The sequence below is a fragment of the Canis aureus genome, chromosome 37 (genome assembly GCF_053574225.1).
Source record: "Canis aureus isolate CA01 chromosome 37, VMU_Caureus_v.1.0, whole genome shotgun sequence".
NCBI classification, from domain to species: Eukaryota; Metazoa; Chordata; class Mammalia; order Carnivora; family Canidae; genus Canis; species Canis aureus.
In genome coordinates this window covers 9,960,253-9,985,774 of record NC_135647.1, presented here as the reverse complement: position 1 = coordinate 9,985,774, position 25,522 = coordinate 9,960,253, and the positions used below count along the sequence as shown (strand labels likewise).

The 25,522-nt window shown below is 40.7% G+C and overlaps 1 protein-coding gene across 5 annotated transcripts in view; it reads right to left on the bottom strand.

Annotated features, from left to right (window-relative positions):
• Window positions 1-25,522, bottom strand: part of KIF13A (kinesin family member 13A) — a 211,394-nt gene that overhangs the window by 51,042 nt on the left and 134,830 nt on the right. For 4 of the 5 annotated variants that reach the window (XM_077886253.1, XM_077886255.1, XM_077886254.1 and 1 more), the window contains exons 10-16: window positions 15,983-16,094; window positions 15,377-15,589; window positions 12,587-12,697; window positions 10,582-10,716; window positions 8,318-8,448; window positions 2,271-2,357; window positions 2,006-2,172 (exon numbers count right to left, since the gene is read on the bottom strand). In XM_077886253.1, coding sequence (XP_077742379.1) covers window positions 2,006-2,172; window positions 2,271-2,357; window positions 8,318-8,448; window positions 10,582-10,716; window positions 12,587-12,697; window positions 15,377-15,589; window positions 15,983-16,094 — 956 coding nt within the window. Of the gene's footprint in view, window positions 1-463; window positions 584-2,005; window positions 2,173-2,270; window positions 2,358-8,317; window positions 8,449-10,581; window positions 10,717-12,586; window positions 12,698-15,376; window positions 15,590-15,982; window positions 16,095-25,522 lie in introns of all 5 variants that reach the window. The other variant, XM_077886252.1, reaches the window with a different exon arrangement.

Below are 25,522 nucleotides of genomic sequence, written 5' to 3'. Positions count from 1 at the left end.
TGTTGGAAATAGAGGGTAAAACCAGCTACTAGATTAGATTGTAACCAATGGGATGTCAATGGAGCTGGGACATGGGGGAGGGAGGGGGTCATAATTTAAAAGGGTGCATTCCTCAACCAGGAATAGAGTGGTTTGGGAACCTCTGGGTGGCTCCGTGACTGAGCATCTGCTTTCGGCTCAGGGTGTGATCCCAGAGTCCTGGGGTTGAGTCCCGCATCGGGCTCTCTGCAAGGAGCCTGCTCTCCCTCTGCCTCTCTCTCTGCCATTCTCTCTCTGTGTCTCTCGTGAATAAATAAATAAAATCTTTAAAAAAAAGAATAGAGTGCTTCGGACAGGCAGAAAACTTCAGCTTCTTCCCCATTGTGTTAGTTACATTTTGCCAAAGCATGAGGCATAAGCATCGGTCAGCAGCCCTGCTAAAAACCACTCAAGCTCCCCCATGCTAACACCAATCAGTTAAAACCTTTATCCCAGTGTTTGTGGAGGAGCTTCGTCTGAAACCACAGGAGAGGGAAGAGAATCTTCAAATAGGACCACCAGGGGGACGACCACCAGGCAGACAGGCTTATTATCGGGAAGCCACCTAGCAGTAGAGGTGAATTCCATGAACACCACCAGGCCACTGGCATTTCGGCACTGAGTAAGAGCACGTCTGCATGCCTCCAAGGGAAGCCCCACTTACATGGGGAACTGGGTAAAGAGTTGGGAGGGGGAAACGCTGCTTTTAAATAGAAAAAAATCAACACTGGGGAACAAGGCTTGATGTGGAATACAAATGGATAACTCGTGTTAATACCATGAGTCAGGCCACCGGTGACTAATTGGTTTGGCTAAGAGGATTGGAGGAATTAACAGATACTAACTACTCCTCGGTTAGTCAGGGCTTTCATATAAATATGATAAGAACATAGTGATTGAATAAAATTAGAAATCTGTGATGTGGGACAAGAGACGATTAAATTACCATTGGGATGCTTTGCAGTTGGGCAACGGAGACCTCTAGAATTCTGTAATCTCAGGTAAAAGACGTAATGCTCTTCCATCGGGTGTTCCCGCACCTGGAGTTGGTGCCCACGCCCTCCTGTCACACCCTGTATCCATCCAAAATTACTCACAGGAGACTTGTTGCTCAGGCATGTCGGAAAAGGGCCCATGAAAGTGATTTTGATGTCTGAACATCACTCTGGAATGCCTTTTGGAATTCTGCCCAACTGGTGAGCCAGTAGCAGAGCGGATGGAGTTCTGATTTCTAGCTGTGGTCCGGCCTGCGGTGCAGTGTCCAAAGCCCTGGCAGCTGATGTGCAGCCCTAATCTCACAGATGTTCTTTTCTACTCTTGTTCTATAATCTTCCTATTAATACATCACACCTGTTTTTATCAATCTAGCCTTTTCTTTATACTTCCTTTTTATAATTGAAAAGAGGGGGTCCTTGGGGCTAAAAATCCAAAGAGATAAAAAAGGTCAAAGTCTTTATTCTTGCAATGAAATCCTCAATTTGATATGCCAGAGATCTGATTGACATTCTCCAGCCACGCTCATGTTCTTCTCAGATAGGCTTACCCAAAGATAGCATTCAGAAAGTAAATGTTTCAGGGGAGAGCCCCACTGGGAAAACGTGATGCTGTCCCTGCACCATCAGACAGAGGCTTCCAGAGGTCCTCCGTGGTTCAAGGTTGGTATTCAAAGAATCGCTGAATGGGGGGGCACCTGGGTGGCTCAGTTGGTTAAGCACCTGCCTTCAGCTCAGGTCATGATGTTGGGGTCCTGGGATCAAGCCCCCATTGGCTTCCTGCTCAGTGGGAGTCTGTTTTTCCTTCTATCCCTCCTTCCTGCTCATGCTCTGTCTCACAAATGAAGAAAATCATTTAAAAAAAAAAAAAAACCTAGCAATTTGATGTGTCTAAATTTCAGAATGACACTTCCACTTCACGCAAGGGCATCCCTCATTGAACTGTGTGAGACAGGAATTACCCAAGACAGAGGAATCTGGACGTAAGCTCTTACCATTACTATTCAGGGTTTTCATGATAACTTCCATCTGCGCAAATTCATAGTTATAGTCTGGTTCTGAGGAAGCTTCACTGGCTGCGTCCAGGTCATGGTCTGGTGGGCCTGTCTCCTTTTCAAAGTCTTTCAACCAATCTCGCCGTTTCCTCTTAGGTAAATTAATTCTGTGGGGTTTTCCATCATTAAGAGAAAATTGACTTGTTTTATACTCCGGTAACAGGAAAAAAATAAATGAAAATATTAGGAAGCACAAAGATGTTACCTAAAAAAGTGGTTATTTCCCCACAGGATTCGATCGCCGTGCCACAGCTGGGTGGTACTGCAGACAAGGGTGCCATTTACACAGGACCTGAAGGAATACCGTGGAATATGTCAGCTCAATCGGAAAAAGGACAAAACCCAGCCCTAGTAGCCAAAGAGATAAATGGGGAAGTTTCTTCTAACAGATGTATTCTCCTAATCCCTAAAGAAGGAAAAGCAGCTTTAAAACCACTATTAAAAGAGGTGATCTAAGCAATGATGATCAAGGGCTGCCAATATCCCTAAGACAACTTGACGTGATGTGCTCCTGATGGAGGTGGACACAAGAATGCCTATGGAATACTCCTGTCCAAATATGAGCCAAACCTGATCAAGTTTTCACATCTAAATGCCGATTTAGGGAAATGCAGAAGGTGGTGGAAATGAGCAAAATGTTGACTGTGGGAAACAACCAGGTATCTTCAGCAAATAAAATGCAAGGATGAGGTGGGGAGACAGGGAGGAATGGAGGGAGGAGAGACCTGTATGCCAAAAGAGATATAACAGCCAATGACAATGGTTGAATCTTATTTGATCCTGATTTCAAGAAAGAACTGAAAAGGAACATTTATGATACAATTGGGGAAATCTGAACACCAGCTCAATATATGAATATTAGTAAGGGATGATCCGTAATTATTTTAGGTGTGATGGTATTTTTTTTTTCTTTAAAACCATTTACTTACAAACTTTAATTCAGCAAAGGAGGTGTGTGAGAGAGGACTGGGGAGATGACACCCCCCTGGAGTGGATGTGGACCCCCCCAGAGTCAGAGGAGGGAAGCTGGTGGCCCAGCCGGCCAGGGGGAGGGCCCAGGATCTCCTCAGGCCAACAGGTCCTGCTGGTGGGCAGGGGGCAGAGCTTATTTGCATGAAGTTGCTGGACTGGGCACTGGGCCAACAGGCGGCCAGGAGGCCAGCTCCAGGTTATCTAGCCTGGGGATGGAGAGGCGGAGCTCATCTTCAACATGGGGGCGGGGTGGGGAGACAAGAATACTTGTCTTTTAGAGATAGAAGCTGAGATATTTATAGACACAAAGTTATAATGTCTGGAATTTGCTTTAGAATAACCCAGAGGGGCCGTAGGGAGAAGGAGATGGGGAGGGCATATAAATAAAAACAAAATTGTCTGTGGGGTGTTCATTTTTGAAGCTGAATGATGGATATATGGAAGTTCATTATATTCTTCTTTCTATGTCATATATTTGAAGTTTTCCATAATAAAAACTTGGGAAAACATAAAAAGAATACCAGGTTTAAAGCCTAAATACCTATCAAACACATTGTAAAAACACGACAAACAAAAGGACACGAGGAAACAACAGTCTTTGTCATACAGCATGCGTCACACCGTCAATGGCGGGTGCCGTGTCTCTGGGTTTGTGTTGGCCTATGCATCCGGCATTTGCCTCAAACAAATCCTGAAGTCCCAGCTCTGTCCAGTGGACATTTGGAGCTCACTTTTCAAGACTGCAGCTTCCCTACGTTTCAGCTTTGTTACAGCTAACTAGTGACAAGGGGCTGTAACTCACTGTAACAGAGTCATAGGGTTTCCTGCCAATCAGGAGATCTCATCAACTGATCTCATCAACTTTAACATAGTCAAAACCTGGCCCCTGCGACTTTTCTTAGGGAAGAGGAAAAGTCTTCCAGAATTTTTAATGTCAATTTTAGTCTTCTTATAAATGTTTCCTTCGTTTAAAAAAAAAAGATTTTGCTGGTATGAAAAAATTAAAGTTTAATTTGCTAAAGGACTGTCAGGTGGAGTTTGATGGAAAAAAATAATGTTGACTATTCTGAGTTTTAGTTTTTCAGTAAGTTACTTTTTTTTTCCTTTTTTTTTCTTTCTTTTTTTTTTTTTTAGTAAGTTACTTTTCTTGCAGAATCTCATTATCTGGCTCCTAATCTTTACAGGACTCTCTAGCTCAGAGTTATAGAATAAGAAGTCACCTATGAAAACAAACCCACCTTTATAGTAATATTTCAAGTCTAGGGAGTAAATTTTTATTGAGAAAAATACCCTGGAAATACCATCTCAAATGTTTTTAATCTATCATACATGAACACGATAAAACTTTGGTGTGTATATTTTACACTAACATGCTCCCTTTATTCTTGCTGATGAAAATGACTTTCAATGCTAACTCAAGCTCCAAAGGTCTGTATCCATCTATTTGGAATTATGGACTGAATTATTCATCTGCAAAAACTGGAAAATGAGATCAGAATATATATGTATGTCTAAAAAATATAAGTATTTTTGCCAAAAGGATGATGAAAAGTTGTTTTTTGAAGGGAAAATTTTTAACAGAATACTCACCTCTTCTACCTAAAAACTAAACATTGATTAGTCAGTTTTCAAGGAAAATACCTTCCCAGTTTATTAAGGTATCTAAATAATCTATCTAATAATCTAATATAGGGATCCCTGGGTGGCGCAGCGGTTTGGCGCCTGCCTTTGGCCCAGGGCGCGATCCTGGAGACCCGGGATCGAATCCCACGTCGGGCTCCCGGTGCATGGAGCCTGCTTCTCCCTCTGCCTGTGTCTCTGCCTCTCTCTCTCTCTCTGTGACTATCATAAATAAATAAAAATTAAAAAAAAAAAGATTTAATAATCTAATATATAGATAGATGGGTATCTAGACATATCTAATGTAGCTATAATCAAACATCTAGGAATAGCAGTGATGAAGAAAAATGTGTCCATCAGTGTCCTTTATTATTTTAAACTCTAAATTATAATTTAAAAATTCAGTTCTTTTTTTCATTGGCTACATTTTGATACCCCTAAACACCAACTCACTAGTGGCTACTGAAATGGTCTTGGCATATCTAGAACCTTCCCATTATCTCAGAAAGTTCTATTGGGCAGTATTATTCTAGAATAAAACAAAAAATAGTTCCAGAGCAAATAGAGAGGAATATAATACACTTTGCTTTTTTGTTTATTGTTAACTTTTGTGATCATATCTATTTTGAAGGGACCCTTATACAGGTGTGTGTGTGCATGCAGACACACGCATGCACACACACACACCTACTTCTGAACACACATAGAAAACATCACTTTGGCATTTATAGTATGCTGTTATTACAATAATATAAAGAAAAAGTTATGGAAATTGCCTGGCTTGGTAATGTATCCAAGCCAAGAAATTAGCATAAAAATTTATTTCTAGCTGGACATATGCCTGTGGTACTTGTTAAGAAGCAAATACAAAATGTCTCTGCAGGAATTTATGCTCCCTCATCCAGGCCACAAGACGCCTACAGATAACCTCCTGCTGGAGATGAGCACACTTAAGGAATCACATGCTGCTCTAGGGAAGCAAAGTTACCAGCGGATGTGACAGTCCGGCTGAAACCCCAACAAATTCAGAGAGAGTGTTTCAAATACAGACCAAAATAAGTAAAAATATAATTATTGAAGGCACACAGTGCAGTACAAACAAGACTGTACCAATACAGACCAAGCCCAACGACAACAACAAAAAAGATGTTCTAAACTTCTGCAAATGAAAGACGGAGACATTGAAATTAAAAACTCAATGCAACGGTTAAGTGGTAGGTAAGACATGCCTAAAGAGAGAATAAGTGGATTTGAAGACAGATTTGAAGACACAGTGATTATCCCTTAAACCTATGTCCTTCTCTTGCTCTGTCTCCAATCCCATATCCATCTTCACAACCATGATTCTCAGTTCAACTTCGCCACTCCCCCATTCTCTCTTCTTTGCATTTTTTCCTTCTATACCTACATCTACCTGGCTCTTAAATATCCCAAGATTGCTAGTGTCTCCCTAACTGCTATATCCAACAGAAGCTTTTTAACCTCTACTTTGACTTCTTCTTCCTTAAAATTCGTTTCTTCCCCCGGATTCCATCATTGTATCTTTGCCTCTCTGAATCCCTTGTCTCCAGGCTCCTCAGACCATCCTCGAAACATTGGTTTACTTCTTCCACTACACACTCTGGATCCACTTTTAATACAGGCAACAACACTAGTGGCCGATTTTATACCATGAATGTAACTCTACATCCCCAAATCCAATGTCCAACTGGATACATTCACACTAATACCCCAAGGATACTCAAATTCACAGGATCTCAATGTGAATCCATTACCACTCATTACCCATCATCCTCAAAGCCTGTCCTTCCTCTTGTAACTCCTTCCTTCAGTTTAGGATCTCTACTGTTCATCTAGTCTCCTAAGACAGAACCTTGTAACCATTGCTGACTTCACCCTTTTACTAACTGACTCCCCATCCTGTCCCCAAGCACACCACTAAACCTGGCTGCCTCAAATAATTCTCCAATACATTTTGTTCTTCACTTCTTCTGCCACTTGCTGTGTTCCCATGACAATATCATAATAATATCCTAACAGATCTCCCTATCTCCAGTCCTGCAACCCCACACATTTCCATAGTGATCAGATCTGCAGGAAAAAGCACTTATCTTCTTGTATAATCACTGTTGTTTCTACTCATTCTCCTCCACCAGGCTTTGAGTCCCTATACTTGGGCATTCCCTGCACAGAGCCTGTAACAAAGAATACTGTATGAATGCACCACTGCCCCAGGGCAGGAAAGGAGGAGATTGAGCAAGGTGAGGAAAGACAAAGAACAGAATAAAAAACTGTGCCACTGGAACTGGAAATGGAGGAAATTTGCTGATTAAAGTTAATTTTAGGGCAGCCTGGGTGGCTTAGGGGTTTAGCGCTGCCTTTGGCCTGGGGTGTGATCCTGGAGACCTGGGATTGGGTCCCGTGTCAGGCTCCCTGCATAGAGCCTGCTTCTCCCTCTTCCTGTGTCTGTGCCTCTCTGTCTCTGTCTCTCTCATGAATAAATAAATAAAATCTTAAAAAAATAAAATAAAATAAAGTTATTTTGAGATATGGTGTTAAAAGAGTATGATCCAATCATATTGTACACTATACTGTACACTTTATATATAATTTTGTCAATTAAAAAGCATAATATTAAAAAAATCCAGAGTTTCAAATATAGGGGAACACAGCATAAGGCAAACGGTTACCTAAACTTAGAATAAGTTAAAAACTAAGGAATAGCATCCTTTTGCCATTAAATATCTCAACAATGATATCACTGTAACTAACATAAGACCTATAAACTTTCATGACTCATGTATGCCATTATTGTTAGTCTCAGTTTGTCATCAGTTAGAAATTGATATGGCCAATATTAATAGAATAATTGGAAATGAGTGTAAGGTTTTCCTGATAAATATGAGTATTCTGGGGCAGCCCGGGTGGCTCAGGGGTTTAGTGCCACCTTCAGTCCACGGCATGATCCTGGAGACCCAGGTTCGAGTCCCACATCAGGCTCCCTGCATGGAGCCAGCTTCTCCCTCTGCCTGTGTCTCTGCCCCACCCCCACCCCCTCTCTGTGTCTCTCATGAATAAATAAAATCTTTAAAAGAAAAAAAATGAGTATTCTCGTCACGATATTGGTGTGTTAATAAATACTGTTATAGAACTTCATATAAACTTTATACTTGATTGTGTAACAGTTCAAGACAGCATTTAATAGAAACTCAAAAGTAAATATACTATCCTGTCAGTTCTCAAATTTCTACATATTATAGCGTGGTTTAGGAATTTTTCATACAATGGATGCGTCTGATTAACTGCTTTCTATACAATGAATTATACTGGGTAACAACTAACTTTATTCAATATTTGTACGTGTCAGGCATTTAACAAGTGATTTCTGTTTTGCCTACTATTATGATTCACCTGAGGAAACTGAAGTTTAGATGCAGGATCTTACCTAAGATAGCCCAGGCTGTCCAGGCAGAACCAGTCACCCCCGAGCTGGTGCTCTCAGTGTTGCTATACAGCTCCCTACAATGGGAAAGACTATCCCCAAGAACCCAGTGAAGTCCTACCTTTGATATAACTGAGGCGACAGATAGAAATGGGGCAGTCTACTCCTTCTGAAAATCAGGCTCACAGATATGTGAAGTGGGCCTTTACTTCTCTTACCGTGCATTTTCTTTTGGAGTAAGAGTAACGTCGCCATCAGATGCAATATCTATCTCACAGTGTTCGGGCTGAATTCCTATCCCAAACAGCTGGATGTCCTGCGAGGTATCTGCACCCACCCTGGTATGGTCCTGGTAACAGATCGGGAATGAAAGGGAAAAAACTACACTTACAAGTAACTCAACACAAATTTATCACAATCAATACGAATAACTCAAGAGCATCTGCATGATAATATTAAATCAACCAGACAGGACATGCATGATACCTGGAGCATTGTAAGTCCAAAGCTTACCGTAAGACACTGCATTTTTAAAATGTTTAAACGCTATGAAAAAAAAAAAAAAAAAACCACCAACCAACAGTGATTAGATATTGTTTTACAGGGATGGCTGGGTGGCTCAGTGGTTGAACGTCTGCCTTTGGCTCAGGGCATAATCCCGAGTCTCAGGATTAAGTTCCACATCGGGCTCCTTGCATGGAGCCTGCTTCTCCCTCTGCCTGTGTCTCTGCCTCTCTCTCTGTGTCTCTCACGAATAAATAGAGAAGGAGAGAGATTGAGAGAGAGGCAGAGACACAGGCAGAGGGGGAAGCAGGCTCCATGCAAGGAGCCCGATGTGGGACTCGAACCTGGGTCTCCAGGATCATGCCCTGGGCCGAAGGTGGTGCTAAACCACTAAGCCATTGGGGTAGCCCATAAATAAAATCTTAAAAGAAAAATGAAAAGATTATTTAAAAAGCAAAAAGATATTGTTTTACAATATAAGGGAATCAGACTTGACAGTAGACTATTTTGAGTTCCCATGTTAACTTGACAGCTTACTATTTACATGGCTATAAGCAAGCCTTGGTCTATCTTTCTCTATTTATTCTGAAAAACAAGGATAATACCATCAATTTGATATACTTTGTGGGATTCTTTCACCTGAATTGACATTGAAAATGCTTTGAAAATAGCTATATAAATTCAAGAACCACTAAACAGTAGTTTCATGGAAAATGGTATTTTCAAATATATAACTTAAAATGATAAAAATGAGTGCCTGGGTAGCTTGGTTATTAGTTAAATGTCTGACTTCGGCTCAGGTCATAATTTCAGGGTCCTTGGATGGAGCCCCGCATCAGGCTCCCTGCTTTTCCTCCTCCCTCTAACTATTCTCTCTCCTTATGCTCTCTCTCTCTGGCTCTCAAATAAATGAAATCTTAAAAAAAAATAAAAATTAAATGACAGAAGTAGTTGAGTTCTGAATACCAATATTAGATAGAGTCCTGAAGCCTGTGGATACCTCAAACCTTAGGCATATGAGGACTATCACTCCCATGAAGTGGTCCACTGCTCATCCCTTTGTGTTTTCTATTGCTCTAAAAATCATTGAGTCACCACAATAGGAGTATTTCCCCATTCAATAGAAAGGCCTGGTCTTTCAATATTAGGATTTTGGACAAAATTCCTTATGCCTTAATCACGTCATAGCGAACAGACCTTAAGTTCATTAGTGGACTCTCACTATGTCAAGGGCTATTTGCACCATATTTAGGTCTTTGGAAAAAGTAGAATAAAAAGGATAAGGGAAAACTGGGGCTCCTTTCTTCAATTCCAGCTTATTTTCCATTGCATTTTTATATTCGTTCAAGGCAGATCATAATCCTTATCTAGGCATCTATTTAACTTTTGTCAAGCAGGTAATACCTCTGCATTTAGAGATTTAGGTGTGTGGACAGTTAGATAAGCAGCCTTCAGGTCCTCTGGTCTCTAATCCTTGAGAGTTATTTAAATACTGCCATGTATTTGTATATATATCACTACACCTCAGGAATTGTGTGTGCATGTGTGCACATATTAGAAGTGTCTTATATCTTTTGGGGTGCCCCTTATCAGTGTCTATCAGGTGCCTACTTCAAACAAATGTCTTATTTCACTTAACAAAATATGCCAGCATTTCCAAAAGTGTGGCCTGACAGAGAAAGATAAATACCACATATTTCGCTTTATGTGGAATCTTAAAAAAAAAAAAAAAAACAAAGAAGCAAACAAAGAAAAAGCAGAAACAGACCCATAAATACAAACAACAAACTGATGGTTGCCAGAGGGGAGGTTTTCACTCTCAATGGTAACCACACTGCAGTATCTATCCTCTTACTTTTAATGAGTGCTAATAAGCTGGATACAAAAAACAAAATCATGGGTATGGGCACCCAGATTCCAATAGGAGTTGAATGTGAATGAATCAGGATTGCAACTATCTATTTATATGCTCTCCTACCTTTAAATAATAAACCAGAAGTTCGTTGAGAGCAGGGTCTGCGTTCAGGTTGACTAAGTAGCACTTGTCATCCCCCACTTTGATACCCGATGTCTCCAGGGAAATGCCCATACTTTCAAGTTGTCGTTGTCTCTCCTGGGCACAAACACAGACAAAAACAGGGGACTCTATTTGTTACTCTATCCACATGAGGTATCCATGGAAAGTTTAAGTCACTATTTCTGGGGACAATGCCAATGAAATGACACATTACCACCAAGTTTACTGAGCGTTTAACATGTGTGACATTTTTTGTCAGTGTTATCAGGATGCTACAGGGTGAACCAGACACCATCTTCCTGTTAAGGGGTTTACAGTCTAGTAGAAGGGATTATGACATATCTAAATCAGAAGAGAAGAGCCCTGCGCTACTGGAGAGGAACAATGTACTACGGAGCTTCCGAGGATGGAAATCAGGTGGGTTCGGAGACCAGGAAAGGCTTCAGGAAAAGAATACACTTGAGGAGGCGCCTGGGTGGCTCAGTGGTTGAGTGTCTGCCTTTGGCTCAGGCATGATCCCAGTCCCAGGATCGAGTCCTGCATCAGGCTCTGAGCCTGCTTCTGCCTCTGCCTATGTCTTTGACTCTCTCTGTCTGCTTCTCATGAATAAATAAATAAAATCTTAAAAAAAAAATACACTTGAGACGTTTCTTGAAGCATAAGAAGAATGTCTTCTTTCTCTATAAGGAAGAAACGGGGCAGTAGTAAGGTAAGAGCAGGGTGTTCTGACAGAAGGGGATAGGAAAGTAAAGACTGCATACTGCGTGATTTCAGGTGCCAAGAACCCTAGTAAACGTGGGAAAGTGATGGGAGAGATGGGGCTGTAAGAGTAGGTTCGTTCCTTACTCAGGGGCCTTGAATTCATTCATTCATTCATGAAATATTTTAAGTCTTTGGTACTGATCTAGGGTGAGGAATACAACAGTAAACAAGTCTCTTCTTTTGTGAAAAGTTATATTCTAGTAGAAAGAAACAGACTATGAAACAACAGACACATAAAATACAGAATTTCCAATGGCGATAAATGCTGTGAAGCAGCACAAAGCAGTGTGCAAGAGATAGGGAGTGAGGGGCATGTGTGTATGGGTGTGTGAGTGTGTCTGTGTGTGTATGTGTGTGTGAATAATACAAGAAACATATAAGCAGAAGGCTTGACTAGGTCCCAGTTACTGCTTTCAAGGTACCTAACTGGGATGGTCTACTTTTTACCAAGTGGTCAGTGAGATTAAAATGTTCACAAAATGCATTGTGTAGATTCATAAAACACACACACTTACACATAAATGCAGCATTAGTCTTTGCCTTATATTACATCTCAAGAAAAGTTCATGTAGCATTTTCTCACAAGCCCAGAGAATCAAATACACTGAAAAAAAAAAAAACTATGATGTGGGTTGTAAATGCTCTGCTGGTCAGGTGGCATGCTTTGCCAGGTGATCCAAAATCATGAAATGGAAAATCAGGAAAGATTCAATGTTTTCCTGTATATCATGCCTGTTACAACTCAGCGCTCTCCAGCACATCTAGCAAACAAGTGGACCAAATGGTTGCTGATAAAGACAAGGAAGTTGGGGCACCTGAGTGGCTCAGTCAGTTAAGCAACTGCCTTCAGCTCAGGTCATGATCCCAGGGTCTTGTGATGGAGCCCCGTGTCAGGCTCCCTGCTCAGCAGGGAGTCTGCGTCTCCCCCTGCCCCTCCCCCTGCTCCTGTGCTCTCTGTGTCTAAAATAATATAATATAATATAATAAAATAAATAAAATAAAATAAATAAAATAAAATAAAATAAAATAAATAAAATAAAATAAAATAAAAAAGACAATGAATCAGCCTCTAACACTGATCTTTGAGGTCTCAATTAGCCGAAAGAGGTCCTTAAATGACTTGTTGAGGATGATAAGTGGCTACACAGAAAAGACAGCAAATAAAAAAGAATCACAAGATTTTAGGCTTAAATGATCAAGCTACCTGTGCGATTTCTTCTGTTTTCCTCAGCTTCTCTTCCCAAGTCACCGTCAGCTCTTTGATCAGCTTTTCAGACTCCTCAAGCTTTTCTTTCAGTTCAGGGGCCTTCATAGCCTTTAAAATGAAACCAGAGATATCTGATTTTCTAACTTTTCCCACCATTATTTATAAAACAATCCCTTACGGTCCTTCATACATGGCTAGCAACCGTCTGTTGGAAGCAATTAAGTCATACACTGTCAGGGTGGGTTTTAGATCTTTATTAATCAAAAGAAATGTAAGAATACATAACTGCTACTCTTTAAAGGAGAAAATGAACACCAGTGCCCTGAATTAAACTGTTACAAATCATTACAGAGGTTTTTTTTTTTTTTTAATTTTTTCCTTTCATATTTAAAAACCTTTTTTTTTTTTTTCAAGTAGGCTCCATGCCCAACATGTGGCTTAAACTCACAACCCTGAGATTAAGGGTCCCATGCTCTACCAGCTAGGCATCTTTCATGTTTAAAGACCTAAAAAATGCTAGTTAATTGTCAAAACAGAAGTGTAGAAAAAAAAAGATAAGCAGATTTCTTTTTCAGTAAGAAGGAGATCAATACACATCACCAATAAACACACCCCAGTGATAACCTACCAGGAGAGGTAAATATTCATTTTAAAATTTGACTCTGGATAATTTAAAACTACTTTTCTTTTTTTGTTTTGTTTTTCATTTAAATTCAATTTGCCAATACATAGTAAGTACATCCTTGGTTTCAGATGTTAAAACTAGTTTTCTTGTTGATGGTAATAAACTTGGTATATTTATCACTCTCTTGGAAAACAGGACCTCTGGGTAAAATGGCAGCAATTTCCCTCTGAGTTTGCTCAGTGAGAATAACTAAGGGGTCTAAATACAGATATATATATGCATCTTAAAATTTTCTGGGGCTTTTACTTGGCAACAACATGCTTTGACATCCCAGAGCAACAGGAGCCTCTAAGAATAAGGAAAGGAACAGGAAAGATGGCAGACTTGGACAGGAAGTCCAAGTGGCGATGATGTGAACTCTCCTTGAGGTGTCAGAGTCTCACAGAGGCTGAGAGTGACATTCAGTGCTGGGTACAAAGGGACACCCATGAAAACTCTATCTTGGTGAACCTCCTGTGGCTCCCCTCTGTTCCCTTTGTCCAGGCATGGTCATGGTTCTGACCATCTGGCCTGGATTACGTGGTCCCAGTGGAAATGCAGATTCAGAGACAAGAGGATCTTGAGACAAGATTCAATTCAGAGACAATTCAGAGACAAGAAGACAAGCTCATCCACCGATACACGAATTCCAAGAGCCACTGCACCCTCCTCCTAGGATCACAAATCTCTTCAAAGTTTATCAGAATTTTCATTCTCAGGTGTGTTGCTACCCTTCCTGGCATCAATAAAAGGCTATGCTTGATGCACTGGAATGATTATAATCATGATAACAAACATAGCAATGTTTATTGAGCACTTACAATGCTGCCAGGCATTATGCTAAGTGGTGCTTTCCAGTATCAATGTTGCACTAGAAGTTAAGGATGAAAATAATTATTAAACAAGGCTTTCTGCACTTCAGAAGCCCATAGCTGGAAGAAGAGACATGTAAACATGCTGTTACAATGTAACTTCACCATTACCAATGAAGAGACCCTTCAGATCCCTGGCTTTTGACTCTAGTCTGTCTGTCTCAATCTCTTACTGATTACCTTTCTGATTAGATACATTGATAGATTGATAGATAGGCTGGTACACAAGCACTCAAAAATTAATATCTATTACCCTTCCTCCCCAACAGCTTAATACTCTCCTAACTAAAGAGGGAAGAGGGGTCAGAAGAGAGTGGTAGGAATGAATGTGACCTTAGCAGCCCAAGGTACACACCCAAGTGACATGGACAAGCATGTGACTTAAGCTAAGGTAGTTGGCCTTCATTTCAGTCCTATTACCTATTTCAAATGAGACAGTGCCTCACCCAGCAGCTTGCAAAAAAGCAACAGTTACTTAGAAGAAGGTGTGATTATTCAAGCTGGGTAAAGCCAAGGAAAGATGGTAACAATGAGAGATGACCAATTTTGTTTCCTGCCAGAAGCTGATATATATGAAAAAAATAAAAGGAGATTTCTGAATTGTTGCTAATGTTTGTCTTCCCTGACTCCAGGAAGAAATGATACATAACCAATTTCTCTGAAAACTGCAATGCCTATGGGCACACAGTTTACAATGTTAATAAAAACAACTCATTGCGGGGGTGCCTGGGGGGCTCAGTCTGGACTCTTGATTTCAGCTCAGGTCATGATCTCAGGGTCCTGGGATCAAGTCCCATGTCGGGCTCTGAGCTCAGCAGAGAGTCTGCTTGGGATTCTCTCTCTCCCTCTCCCTCTGTTGCTCCCCCTACTTGCTATCTTTCTATAAAATGAATATATAAATCTTGAAAAAATAAAAAATAAAATAAAAACAACACATTTGGTTCTTCGGATTTCACATTGGAGGAGATCCATGGCCAACGGCCAACTGATTTACTACAGCAAACATTTAAGCAATACAGTGACCATTGACTCTTAATTGTCTGCTTCCTCAGCTGGAGGCTGAGTTCCTAGGACAGAAGGCTGGTATTATTCATGTTGGCCTCACCACGCTTAGTATGCAGAAGATGCCAATCAACACAGCAATGCAGAATGGCATCCAGACAACCTAAAACTGCAGGTAATGACATGGGTTCCCACTCGGCGACCATAAGCCAGGGACTTCAGAAACAGGGGACTCCAGGATGATCTCACCTCAGCCTGTGAGAGCTGCCCCTTCAGTTTTTCTACTTCCTCGCGTAGTTCCCGGATGACTTTGGCGTTGGGGTCCTCGTTCACAATGGCGTGATTCACGATCCTCTTGGCTCGATCCGCATAGCGTAAGGTGGAGAGAGTCTCTTCATAGTTGTCTGCTGCTGGGCTGATGGTGGCTATCATAGAGGTCTGGCTGTTGCCTCCCAAGTTGTCCTACAAAATATTTCCAGTAGCATCTTAGGCAATGAGCCCCATTCTGTGCACAACATCTAGGATGAAAGCTAAAAACGCGGATGTAGGATATTTTCTATAAAGAAGAAAACATGTTGTGGAAATGGGCTTGTATTTTGCAAATAATTTTATGACGAGATGTGGTTTCCCTATAGTAACAACAATAATGCCTGTCAAACAGCAGGACCTTGGGGGTTAAAAAAAAAAGGCAATAGAAATGAGTTTTCATTCTACATTCCTAAGAATTAGGATAACAGTACTGGAGTACTGTCAGGGGGCTGTTGTGTATTTGGTTAGCTTTGCACACACCTTTCAGCTGCCAGCTCTGAAACAGCCAGGTTTTAGTTGGAAAGGAACACAAGAACAATGAATTACCTTAAGAAGCCAAGTGAGGACTGAGTCTCGATAAGGCACAAATTTGTTTTTACCCTTGCCAGCTGCCTGGTCAGCCAGCGATGATATAACCAACCCCAAGGTTGTAAGTGATCTGCCAAAAGAAAAACATTTTTAACTTAGCTTTATGGAATATTTATATTGTTTCCCTAAATCGTGATCATTCCAGGGAACAAGTATAAAATATGCAGAACAAGGCCCTAAAGTTGATACCACTGAGTCTATGTTAATTTGTCAAGAACCTGAGAAAAAGAAAAAAAAAAAGTAACTCCATTCATTTGAAAGAATTAATTCAGAATCCCTGTAAGAGTCTATTCTGTTTAATCATAGGACCTATGAGACCAACCTTTCAGAACCTAGAAACATATATTTAAAAGGTCACTCCAGAGAATTTTAATTTACTCCAAATGTGACGTGAAAAGTCTGAACCATTTACTCTTTGGGGCTAATTTGGACTATCGGGCTTCTCATTTTGTATTCCGTGATAACCACATAACTTGAAGAGAACCTTTCTCTACACGACACAAGGTAAAAGCTTGTTTGTTAAAGCTGGCAAGCTTATTTCACAACTCAATGTGGAGTTTTTACAGCTGTACATAACAAAGACCTACCCATGCAGAGGACAGCATATGGCTACTCTTTCAACACCTGCTACAAAAAGCAGCACTGGCATCTCGGAAAGCTGGTTAGAAATCCAGACTCTTGGAAGCCTCCCCAGGCCTACTGGGTCGGAACCAGTTAAAGATATTTTCAGGTGATTCATAGGCATATGAAATTTTAAGAAGCCCTAGTTGAACAATACCCAAAGTGATACATGTATTTAGTTATCTAGGCCCATGATTCTCAACACGTGGGGCTAGGGCCAGCAGCATGACTTCGGACCTTGTTACAAATGTACATTCTCAGGCCCCACCACAACCCAGACCTACTGACTCAGACACCTGTAGTGGGCCCCAGCACCCTGTGCTTTTACCAGCCCTCCAGGTGATTCTGGTGCAGGCTGGAGTTTAAGAACCACTGGGCTATTCCTTGGTAGTTAATGTACGTTCTCTGCACCCAGAGAAAAGATTACCATAGAAACAACAGATCTGTGGATTTGAGGGATGAAGACCTCCTCCTGTGTCACAGATAAGTACCAAGTGTGCCTTTAAAAGTAAATCAACTGGATCCCAAGTTTAGCAGCCAGAAAAGAGCAGCCTCGGGAGATTTCCCAGGAGTGCAAGCTTACCAGACATCACAAAGAGAAAATGCTTTGTGAATGGTTAAAAAATGAAATGTTATTACTTATTTATAAAAACAAAAAAGAGAAATCAAAACACACCAAATCAGCAAATCAAAACAAATCAGCAAGTGACCAGAGTTTAAGCATGAAAGACTAAGACTAGATAACTTTCTAACAACAGACTTCCATTAAATGAGTTGAAAGAAAGCATGTTTCTCACAAAACATAATTGCTTAAAGGTGAGTCGTTTGAAAAGTCACTGAAATATAAAGCAAACTCAAGAGGCAGAAAAATGAGCCAGAATTTTAATAACAGCCATTCCTGCAAAGTGATGTGAATATTTGCACTCTAATTGACAGATTCAAAAGTTAAATCCAGGGCAGCCCCAGTGGCTCAGCGGTTTAGTGCCATCTTCAGCTCATGGCCTGATCCTGGAGAACCAGGATGGAGTCCCATGTCAGGCTCCCTGCATGGAGCCTGCTTCTCTCTCTGCCTGTGTCTCTGCCTCTCTCTTAGATAGATAGATAGATAGATAGATAGATAGATAGATAGATAGATAGAAAGAAAGAAATCTAAAAAACAAAACAAAAGTTAAATCCACGCCCCCAAAATAAAAACACATACTCACATAAAAACTTATACATGAATTTTCATAGCAGTATTATTTACAACAGCCAGAATAATGAAGGGATGAATAAAACATGGTATGTCCTCACAAGGGAATATTATTCAGCCATAAGAGAAGATTCTGATACATGTTACAACATGGGTGAATTTTGAAAAATTACACTAAGTGAAAAAAGCCAAACACCAAAGGCCAGTGTCCTAGATTGAACAGTGTCTGCCCAAAATTCATGTTCACCAGAACCTCAGATGAATACTTATTTGGAACTAGGGTCTCTGCAGATGTAATTAGTTAAGACAAGATCATATTGGCTTAGGGAGGGCTGTAATCCAACAACTGGTGCCTTATAAGATGGCCATGTGAAGACATACAGGGAACAGGGGAAGGGTCATGTAAAAATAGAGGCAAAGGTGGGAGCAATGCATCTAAAGGAAGGTTAGATGACCTTGACCTTGACCAAGGAAGGTCAAGCAGCTGCAGCGACCAGTCTATAGAAAGTAGGAGAGAGGTATGAAACAGATTTTCCCTCTGAGCCCCAAGAAGGAACAAACCCTGCCAATTCCTTGATTTTAGATTTCTGACCTCCAGAATATAATTTTCTATTATTGTAAGCTGCCCAGTTTGTGGTAACCTGTCATGGTAACACTAGAAAACTAATACAGCCACATACTGGCTCCATTTATATGAAATACCCAGAACAGGTGAATCTGTAGAGATTAGGTAGTGGTTGTCCAGGGCTGGGGGAGGTATAAATGGGTAATGACTTGGACACAAGGTTTCTTTGAGAATGATGAAAATGTTTTCAAGTTAGATTGTGATGACAGTTATACAACTCTGAAAATAATAAAGCTACTGAATAGCAAATTTTTTTAAAGATTTATTTATTTATTTATGATAGACATAGAGAGAGAGAGAGAGAGAGAGGCAGAGACACAGGAGGAGGGAGAAGCAGGCTCCATGCCGGGAACGACCCAGGGACCCCCTGAATTGCAAATTTTAAAACGATAAAGTATGTGTATGTGAATACAGTATATGTCTATTTCTCAATATAGATGTTAAAAAAAAAAAAATCAAGTTCAATCACTCCATCACTCCTCCCAAGGTAACAAGAAAGAAAATGGCAAAAGTAAACTATTGGGACTACCTCAAAATAAGGTTTCTGCACAGCAAAAGAAACAATCAACAAAACTAAAAGGCAGCATACTGAATGGGAAAAGATATCTGCAAATGGCATATCCAATAAAGGGTTAGTATCCAAAGTGTATAAAGAACTGATACAACTCAATACCCCCAAATAATCCAATTAAAAAATGGGCAGATGACATGAAAAGACATTTCTCCAAAGACACACAAATGGCCAACAGACACATGAAAAGATGCTCAACATCACTCATTATCAAGGAAATGTAAATCAAAACTACAATGAGATACTACCTCGTACCTGTTAGAATAACTAAACATCAAGTTGGTGAAGATACTGAGAAAAAGGAACCCTCACGCATGGTTGGTAGGAATGCTAAGTGGTGTAGCTGCTGCGGAAACAGTATGGAGGTTCCTCAAAAAAATTAAAAACAGAACTACCCTACCATCCAGTAATCACACTAGTGGATATTTATTCCAAAAATACAAAAATATTAATTCAAAGGGATACATGCACTCCTATGTTCACTGCAGAGTCATTTATAATAGCCAAATTATGGAAGCAGCCCAAGTGTTCATCAACAGATGAATGAATAAAGAGGATATATATATATATATATTTGGTGGAATATTTGCCATAAAAAAGAATGAAATCCTGCCACTTGCAACAACATGGACAGAGCTAGAGAATATAATGCTAAGTGAAATAAGTCAGTCTGAGAAAGAGGAGGATCATATCATTTCATTCATATGTGGAACAAAATGGACAAAGGAAAAAAGACAAACCAAGAAACAACTCTTAACCCTGGAGAACTAGGGGATGGGAATTAAAGAGTATACAATAAATTAAATTTAAAAAGAAACAAAATAGCATGTGATATATATGAAATAGAAGAAAACAATAATTTAATAAAAAGTGAAACCACATTTCTGCTTTAATATGGAATAGAAGGCTAAGGCATCTTTCATATTTTGCAACTATTGAAATAAAATTTTCAGTTGAAAACAATTATTTGAACTGTATCAGTTTTTAATATTGAAATACAGTAGAAATTGCTTTAATCCACACAGATTATAAAGAGCGCAGTGATTTCAAGGTCAATACTGGCCATTCTCAAGTGCACATGGAGGGCTACTATGCCCAATGTGGTGAAAAATATGTGACACCTTTTGGTGTTTGGGGTTGTCACATATTTTTCACCACTGGGACAAAATCTGACTATCCTGTGGCAACCTCTATTTTGTAATTTGATAGTATCAGGAATAAAAAGGGAAAGTTCCTGGCACTCCTAAACAAGGACACAAAAAATCAAACAAGTGCTTTGAGGGAAAAAGGGAAAGGGAAACACCCTCATCACTGCCCAGGGCACCAGATGCACACTTCGAGTCCTGAGTCCCATCAGCGTGGACAGCAAGGGAGCTGCCTCAGCAGAGGGATGGGGTGGGGTGGGGCAGGATGATCATGTGACTCCACTGTGTGTTTACTTTGCTCTGTACCTTACCCAGTTAGGGAAGCTTATCACTAGTAGAAGCCTTTTACCTGACAGTGGGCACACATTCAAAACAAGGGCTCTGGGGGTGGCTAGCTGGTTCAGTCAGTAGTAGATCATGCTACTCTTGATCTCAGGGTCATGAGTTCAAGCCCACATTGGGCATAGAGCTTACTTAAATAAATTCAGGGGGAAAAATAAGAAATGGTGGGTATCATCAAGATATATATCAGAAACCCTAAAAAAACTATTCTCTCTCTCTCTCATGAATAAATAAAATATTTAAAAGGGGGGGAGGAATCCCTGTGTGGCTCAGTGGTTTAGCACCTGCCTTTGGCCCAGGGTGTGATCCTGGAAACCCGTGATCGAGTCCCACATTGGGCTCCCTGCATAGAGCCTGCTTCTCCCTCTGCCTGTGCCTCCGCCTCTCTCTCTCTATCTCTCATGAATAAATAATCTTTTTTAAAACCCAAAAAACAAAAACAAAAACAAAAAAAAAAACAAGGGCTCTATCAACCTACTGTCTCCTTGGGGGTGAGGGAACTCCATGATGGGGGAGAGGTAACCAGGTCACCCAGTGACCAGGGTAACACACCACCGCTTCTGCTACCTTCTACCTGGGAGCAATGATCCCCGGGCTTGTGGAGTCTCAAAAACTATGAGCCTTCAATGTGTGAAAACTGAACAGGGGTGCCTGGGGGCTCAGTCAGTTAAGTGTCTGCATTCAGCTTACGTCATGATCCTAGGAGCCCCACATCAGGCTCCCTCCTGGGTGGTGAGCCTGCTTCTCCCTCTCCCCCTGCTTGTGTTCTTTCTCTCTCATTCCCCTCTCTCTTTCCATCAAATAAATAAAATCTTTAAAAAAAAAACTGAAAAATGGGCTTATGTATTTTAATAGTAATTTTATTCTTAGGGAGCTTAAGAATATAATGAAATCAAATTGTAGATCCTGCTAGTGCTGTCTTCTCATGCTGGAAGCAAGGGGGCAGCACATGGTTTCTAGGACAGGGTGGGGATGTTTCCTAATTTTTAGGGGCTGAAAAAATTGCCCCAGAATCTTTCTAATTCTACCATTCCCTGAACCTAAGGGAGGTGGACATAGTAAGGAAGCTCCTAACGTTTCCATGAGTTCTTGGATCGGGGCAGTGGGCACACAGTAAATGGGGAGAGGCTGAGTACAGAAGGATTAGACTAGGGGATTTATGACCTGAGAGCCATGGTTTATGATAGAAGTTTTAAAATCTACCTATTAACTATAACAGTGGAGAATTTGAGATAAGAAGTAAATAAAAAAAGGAGGACCAAAACCAAAATAGAAGCAGCTTCAATAAATACAATCAATGAGAAAAACATGGTCATAATTCAGGTTGGTTTTTTTTAATTTCCTTTTCTACACCTTCCTCCAACCTGCATAGTTTCCCTTGAAACCCTAACCACCAGAGTCCTTCCCTTAGGAGTGGATATGATATGATGTGAGTTACTTGTATTCCCTAGGACATATTTCAAATATATTATTTTACCTATTTTTCTTTTTTTTTTTTAAAGATTTTATTTATTTTTTCATGAGACACAGACAGAGAGAGAGAGAGAGAGACAGGTAGAGGGAGAAGCAGGCTCCATGCAGTGAGCCCGACACGGGACTCGATCCCGGGTCTCCAGGATCAGGCCCTGGACCAAAGGCAGTGCTAAACCGCTGAGCCACCTGGTCTGCCCCTATTTTACCTATTTTTCTAATGATCTTTTTCTAAAGTCATAAGTGCAGTAGTTATTAAACTTTGCTAGAGTTCCCTGTATACATGATTGTTTTGAGAGCAGAGACCATTCTATATCATATCATTACCGTGCCTGGCTAACAGATAACAATCAATATCTCTGCTGAGTAAAACTGAGTTTAGAATACACGAAAGAATAGAACATGGATATCTTTCTAAAGAGGACTAATTCAATGATGGCTTTGGTACTCTCTGTGGATGTTGGTCCAATATCCCTTTTGTCCTTCCTACTTGCTAAAAGAACCCTGATTTTGCTGGGAAGCTTACTTCGGCCTCAAAACTCCACTTTTCAGAGTCCTCTGCAGCTCTGGGAAGCCATGAAACACAGTTCTGGCCAATAAGATCTAGGGTGACATTAATGAGTGGGGCTTCCAAGAAAACTATTGTTCTTGTAGAAAACGTCCATATGCAGTAGACATAAGCCAGAAGCCAGTGGTCCTTTGCCCTTCCTTTCCTCCTCTTGTGTGGAGCACAGATAAGGATACAATGCCTGGAATGACAGAGTCATCTTGAGGTCATGAGGACAACATGAACACATTAAGCTTCATCGAGCTGGGTGCCTGACAGCATTTTTGGGGTGTTCTAGCAGAAGTGCCTCTGCATTTCTTGTTAAGCGAGGAAAAGAAATCCATCATTTGGTCATCACTATGGCTGTTGCTTAGAGGAGAATGCAATCAATCCTTCTCTTTTAAAGAATTAGTTGAAAGATGATGAAGAATTAGTTGGACTTGAGTTAGTACTTTTCTCCTGTAGGTCTCCACTCTTAACGGGTAAAGGAGAAATGCAAAGAGTATGTGTGGCAAAATAAGGGCTAAGACCATCCCATCCATGGCAGGAGAGGAGAGCAAGCTGTGATCCTGCAGGATAGGCCTCACCCCCACCCCACCCACAGCAGTTTCCAGTGGCCGATGCAAGTCATTCAAATCCAGTAAAGTGCATCTAACAAGTACCATTCCCAGTTTCACCTCTGTTTCAAGTGCCATGGTAAAATAAAGTATACACTAACATTTTCAAAAAATCAATTCTTTTGGATACTTGTTCTGGAGATTTTAATAGATGTTATACTTAGAATTTTGTCATCAAATAAGTTTCGGGAATAAGCTGATGTTATATGAGATTCGTGAATCTCCAAAGGGAGGCTTTTAAAACAGCCTTTCTCAAAATTATTGGTCCAAGGATCCTTTTTCTCCCAGAGCCACTTCATGAACTAGTATTTCCCAAAAACGCTTTGAGAAACACTGAAGTCACAATGTCACTGTGCCCCAAAACATGTGGCTACTGCCTCCCAAGGAGATTTTTGCTCTGTCCTTTGTGGGTCTCTCAAGTTAAATGCAAAGATGCTTATTCAGATTCTTTTCCCCCACATACTTGGCCCCTACAATGCATAAGTGGTAAAGTGATAAGGACCCCCACCAGCCCTTGAATGATGGACAGAATCAGGCCATTTGTACTCTACCCAGGTACAAGTTCATGTTTCGTTAGGAAGGCAAAAACCCGTTTAAGTGAGATTTCCAGATAGAAATGATTAAGAGTCAGGGGAAGTACTCAAGAAAAAAAAAAGAGGATTGACTCGCATGACACATTAGAAATACTAGGCTTACAATTTACTATATTGTCATGTAAATTATTTGACAGACTTCTAAGAAAAACATATATTCATGTCCCCAGAACAAATGTTTAGAACCCATTTGGGGAAACGTATAGTATATACTTTATTATCAACCACAATGATTTTAACGGAACTGAGACTGGGAATGCTGGAAGAACACTGCTTGCACTTAGTAATGGGCCACTGCTGAGAAAGATGGAACCTTTTTCAATGACATTCCCAGGGGTTTTAGCAAGCATCCCATGCTCTGAACGACCACTTGGAGAAGCTTGCCCGCTGGACTCCAGTAGCGGGGACAGACTTCCTCACTTCACTCTCAACAGACAGGTGGAGGGACAGACTGGGTTTTCAGATGTATTCCCCTGTGAGGATGGTCTACAGACCTTATTCCTCCCACGCCCTCAACAGGCCACGGTGGTGCGGCCCCATGGTGCCTTCGCTCTTCAAATGAAGGAATAATGTTGTGCTTTAAAGCTCTTAAAAGCTTACGGAGAGATGAAGCTCCTAAATCCATAGCCCATTAAGCAGACACTAATGTGTGTGTGAAGTCCCTGACAGGTCTGCTTAAGAGGATTACTAATGTTCCATCAAAAGAAGCCCAAATAGGAGGCCGAGAGAAAGCTTAGGAAACATGTCAGAGATTTCTTTAATTTTAGCACTCGATGGGGCACTGATTTTAAGGCTTAAAAAGCCATTTGTGGGGCCATCAGGCAGCCCTTTCAATTTATTATTTATTTTACTTTGTTAGTACACACTTACACAGAGCTTACTACATGCTGGGCATGGTTCTAAGCAGCACTTACAAATAGTAACTAATTTAATCCCCAGAGCAGCCCTGCTCACAGGGCTGTTTCCTCATCCAGGTTTTACAGCTCACAAAACTGAGGCACAGAAAGGTCACGCAGCTAGTTTCTGTAATGAAGAAATTCCACATCTCCTCTGGGAAGCCCTCCCCGAACCTTCCAGCTGTTTTGTCACCGTGTTCCCACTGCACCTTCTGGGCAAGCTGCCATGGCACTTGATGGAGTAATACTTTCCCATTGGATCTTGACTTTCCCCAGGCCAGGGTCCCATCTACTCTGTCCTGTGTTCTTATGCCTGGTTAGTGCTCAACACATATTGGCTAAATGGATCAAAAGAGCACCACTCCACACCTCTGTATAATGTATACGTGTATACAAACCCAAACCCTAACATTTTAATAGAAAGCAAAATACAAAATAACTTTCCAGAAGACAGAAATATTTAATCCTTTTTGCACAAATTCAAACTTGCTTTATCCTCCAAGCACAGTTTTAGATGTGTGCGTATGTACTTACGATTTGTTTCACAAAGTGTTTATTAAACCATTATTGCAATGCAGGAGGTAGGAGGATTAGGGTTTGGGTTTATATACATGCATACACTGTACATGACCACGGGCAGATTTGGGGCAGCAGCCCATAATAAGATCCATTTACATTTCTACAGCTAAACTCACGAATGGACATGCTAGAGGAATCAACAAAGACTATAAATGCAGATAAAGACTAGAGACAGCCTTGTAAGAGTTCAGGTGAGGCTCTACCAACATGCAAGCTGTGAAGAAAAAAAGAAAAGCACTTGGTTTTCAGCGCATTCTGGATTTTGGAATGGCAGGAAAGGGATAGAGGGCCAATTTCCAT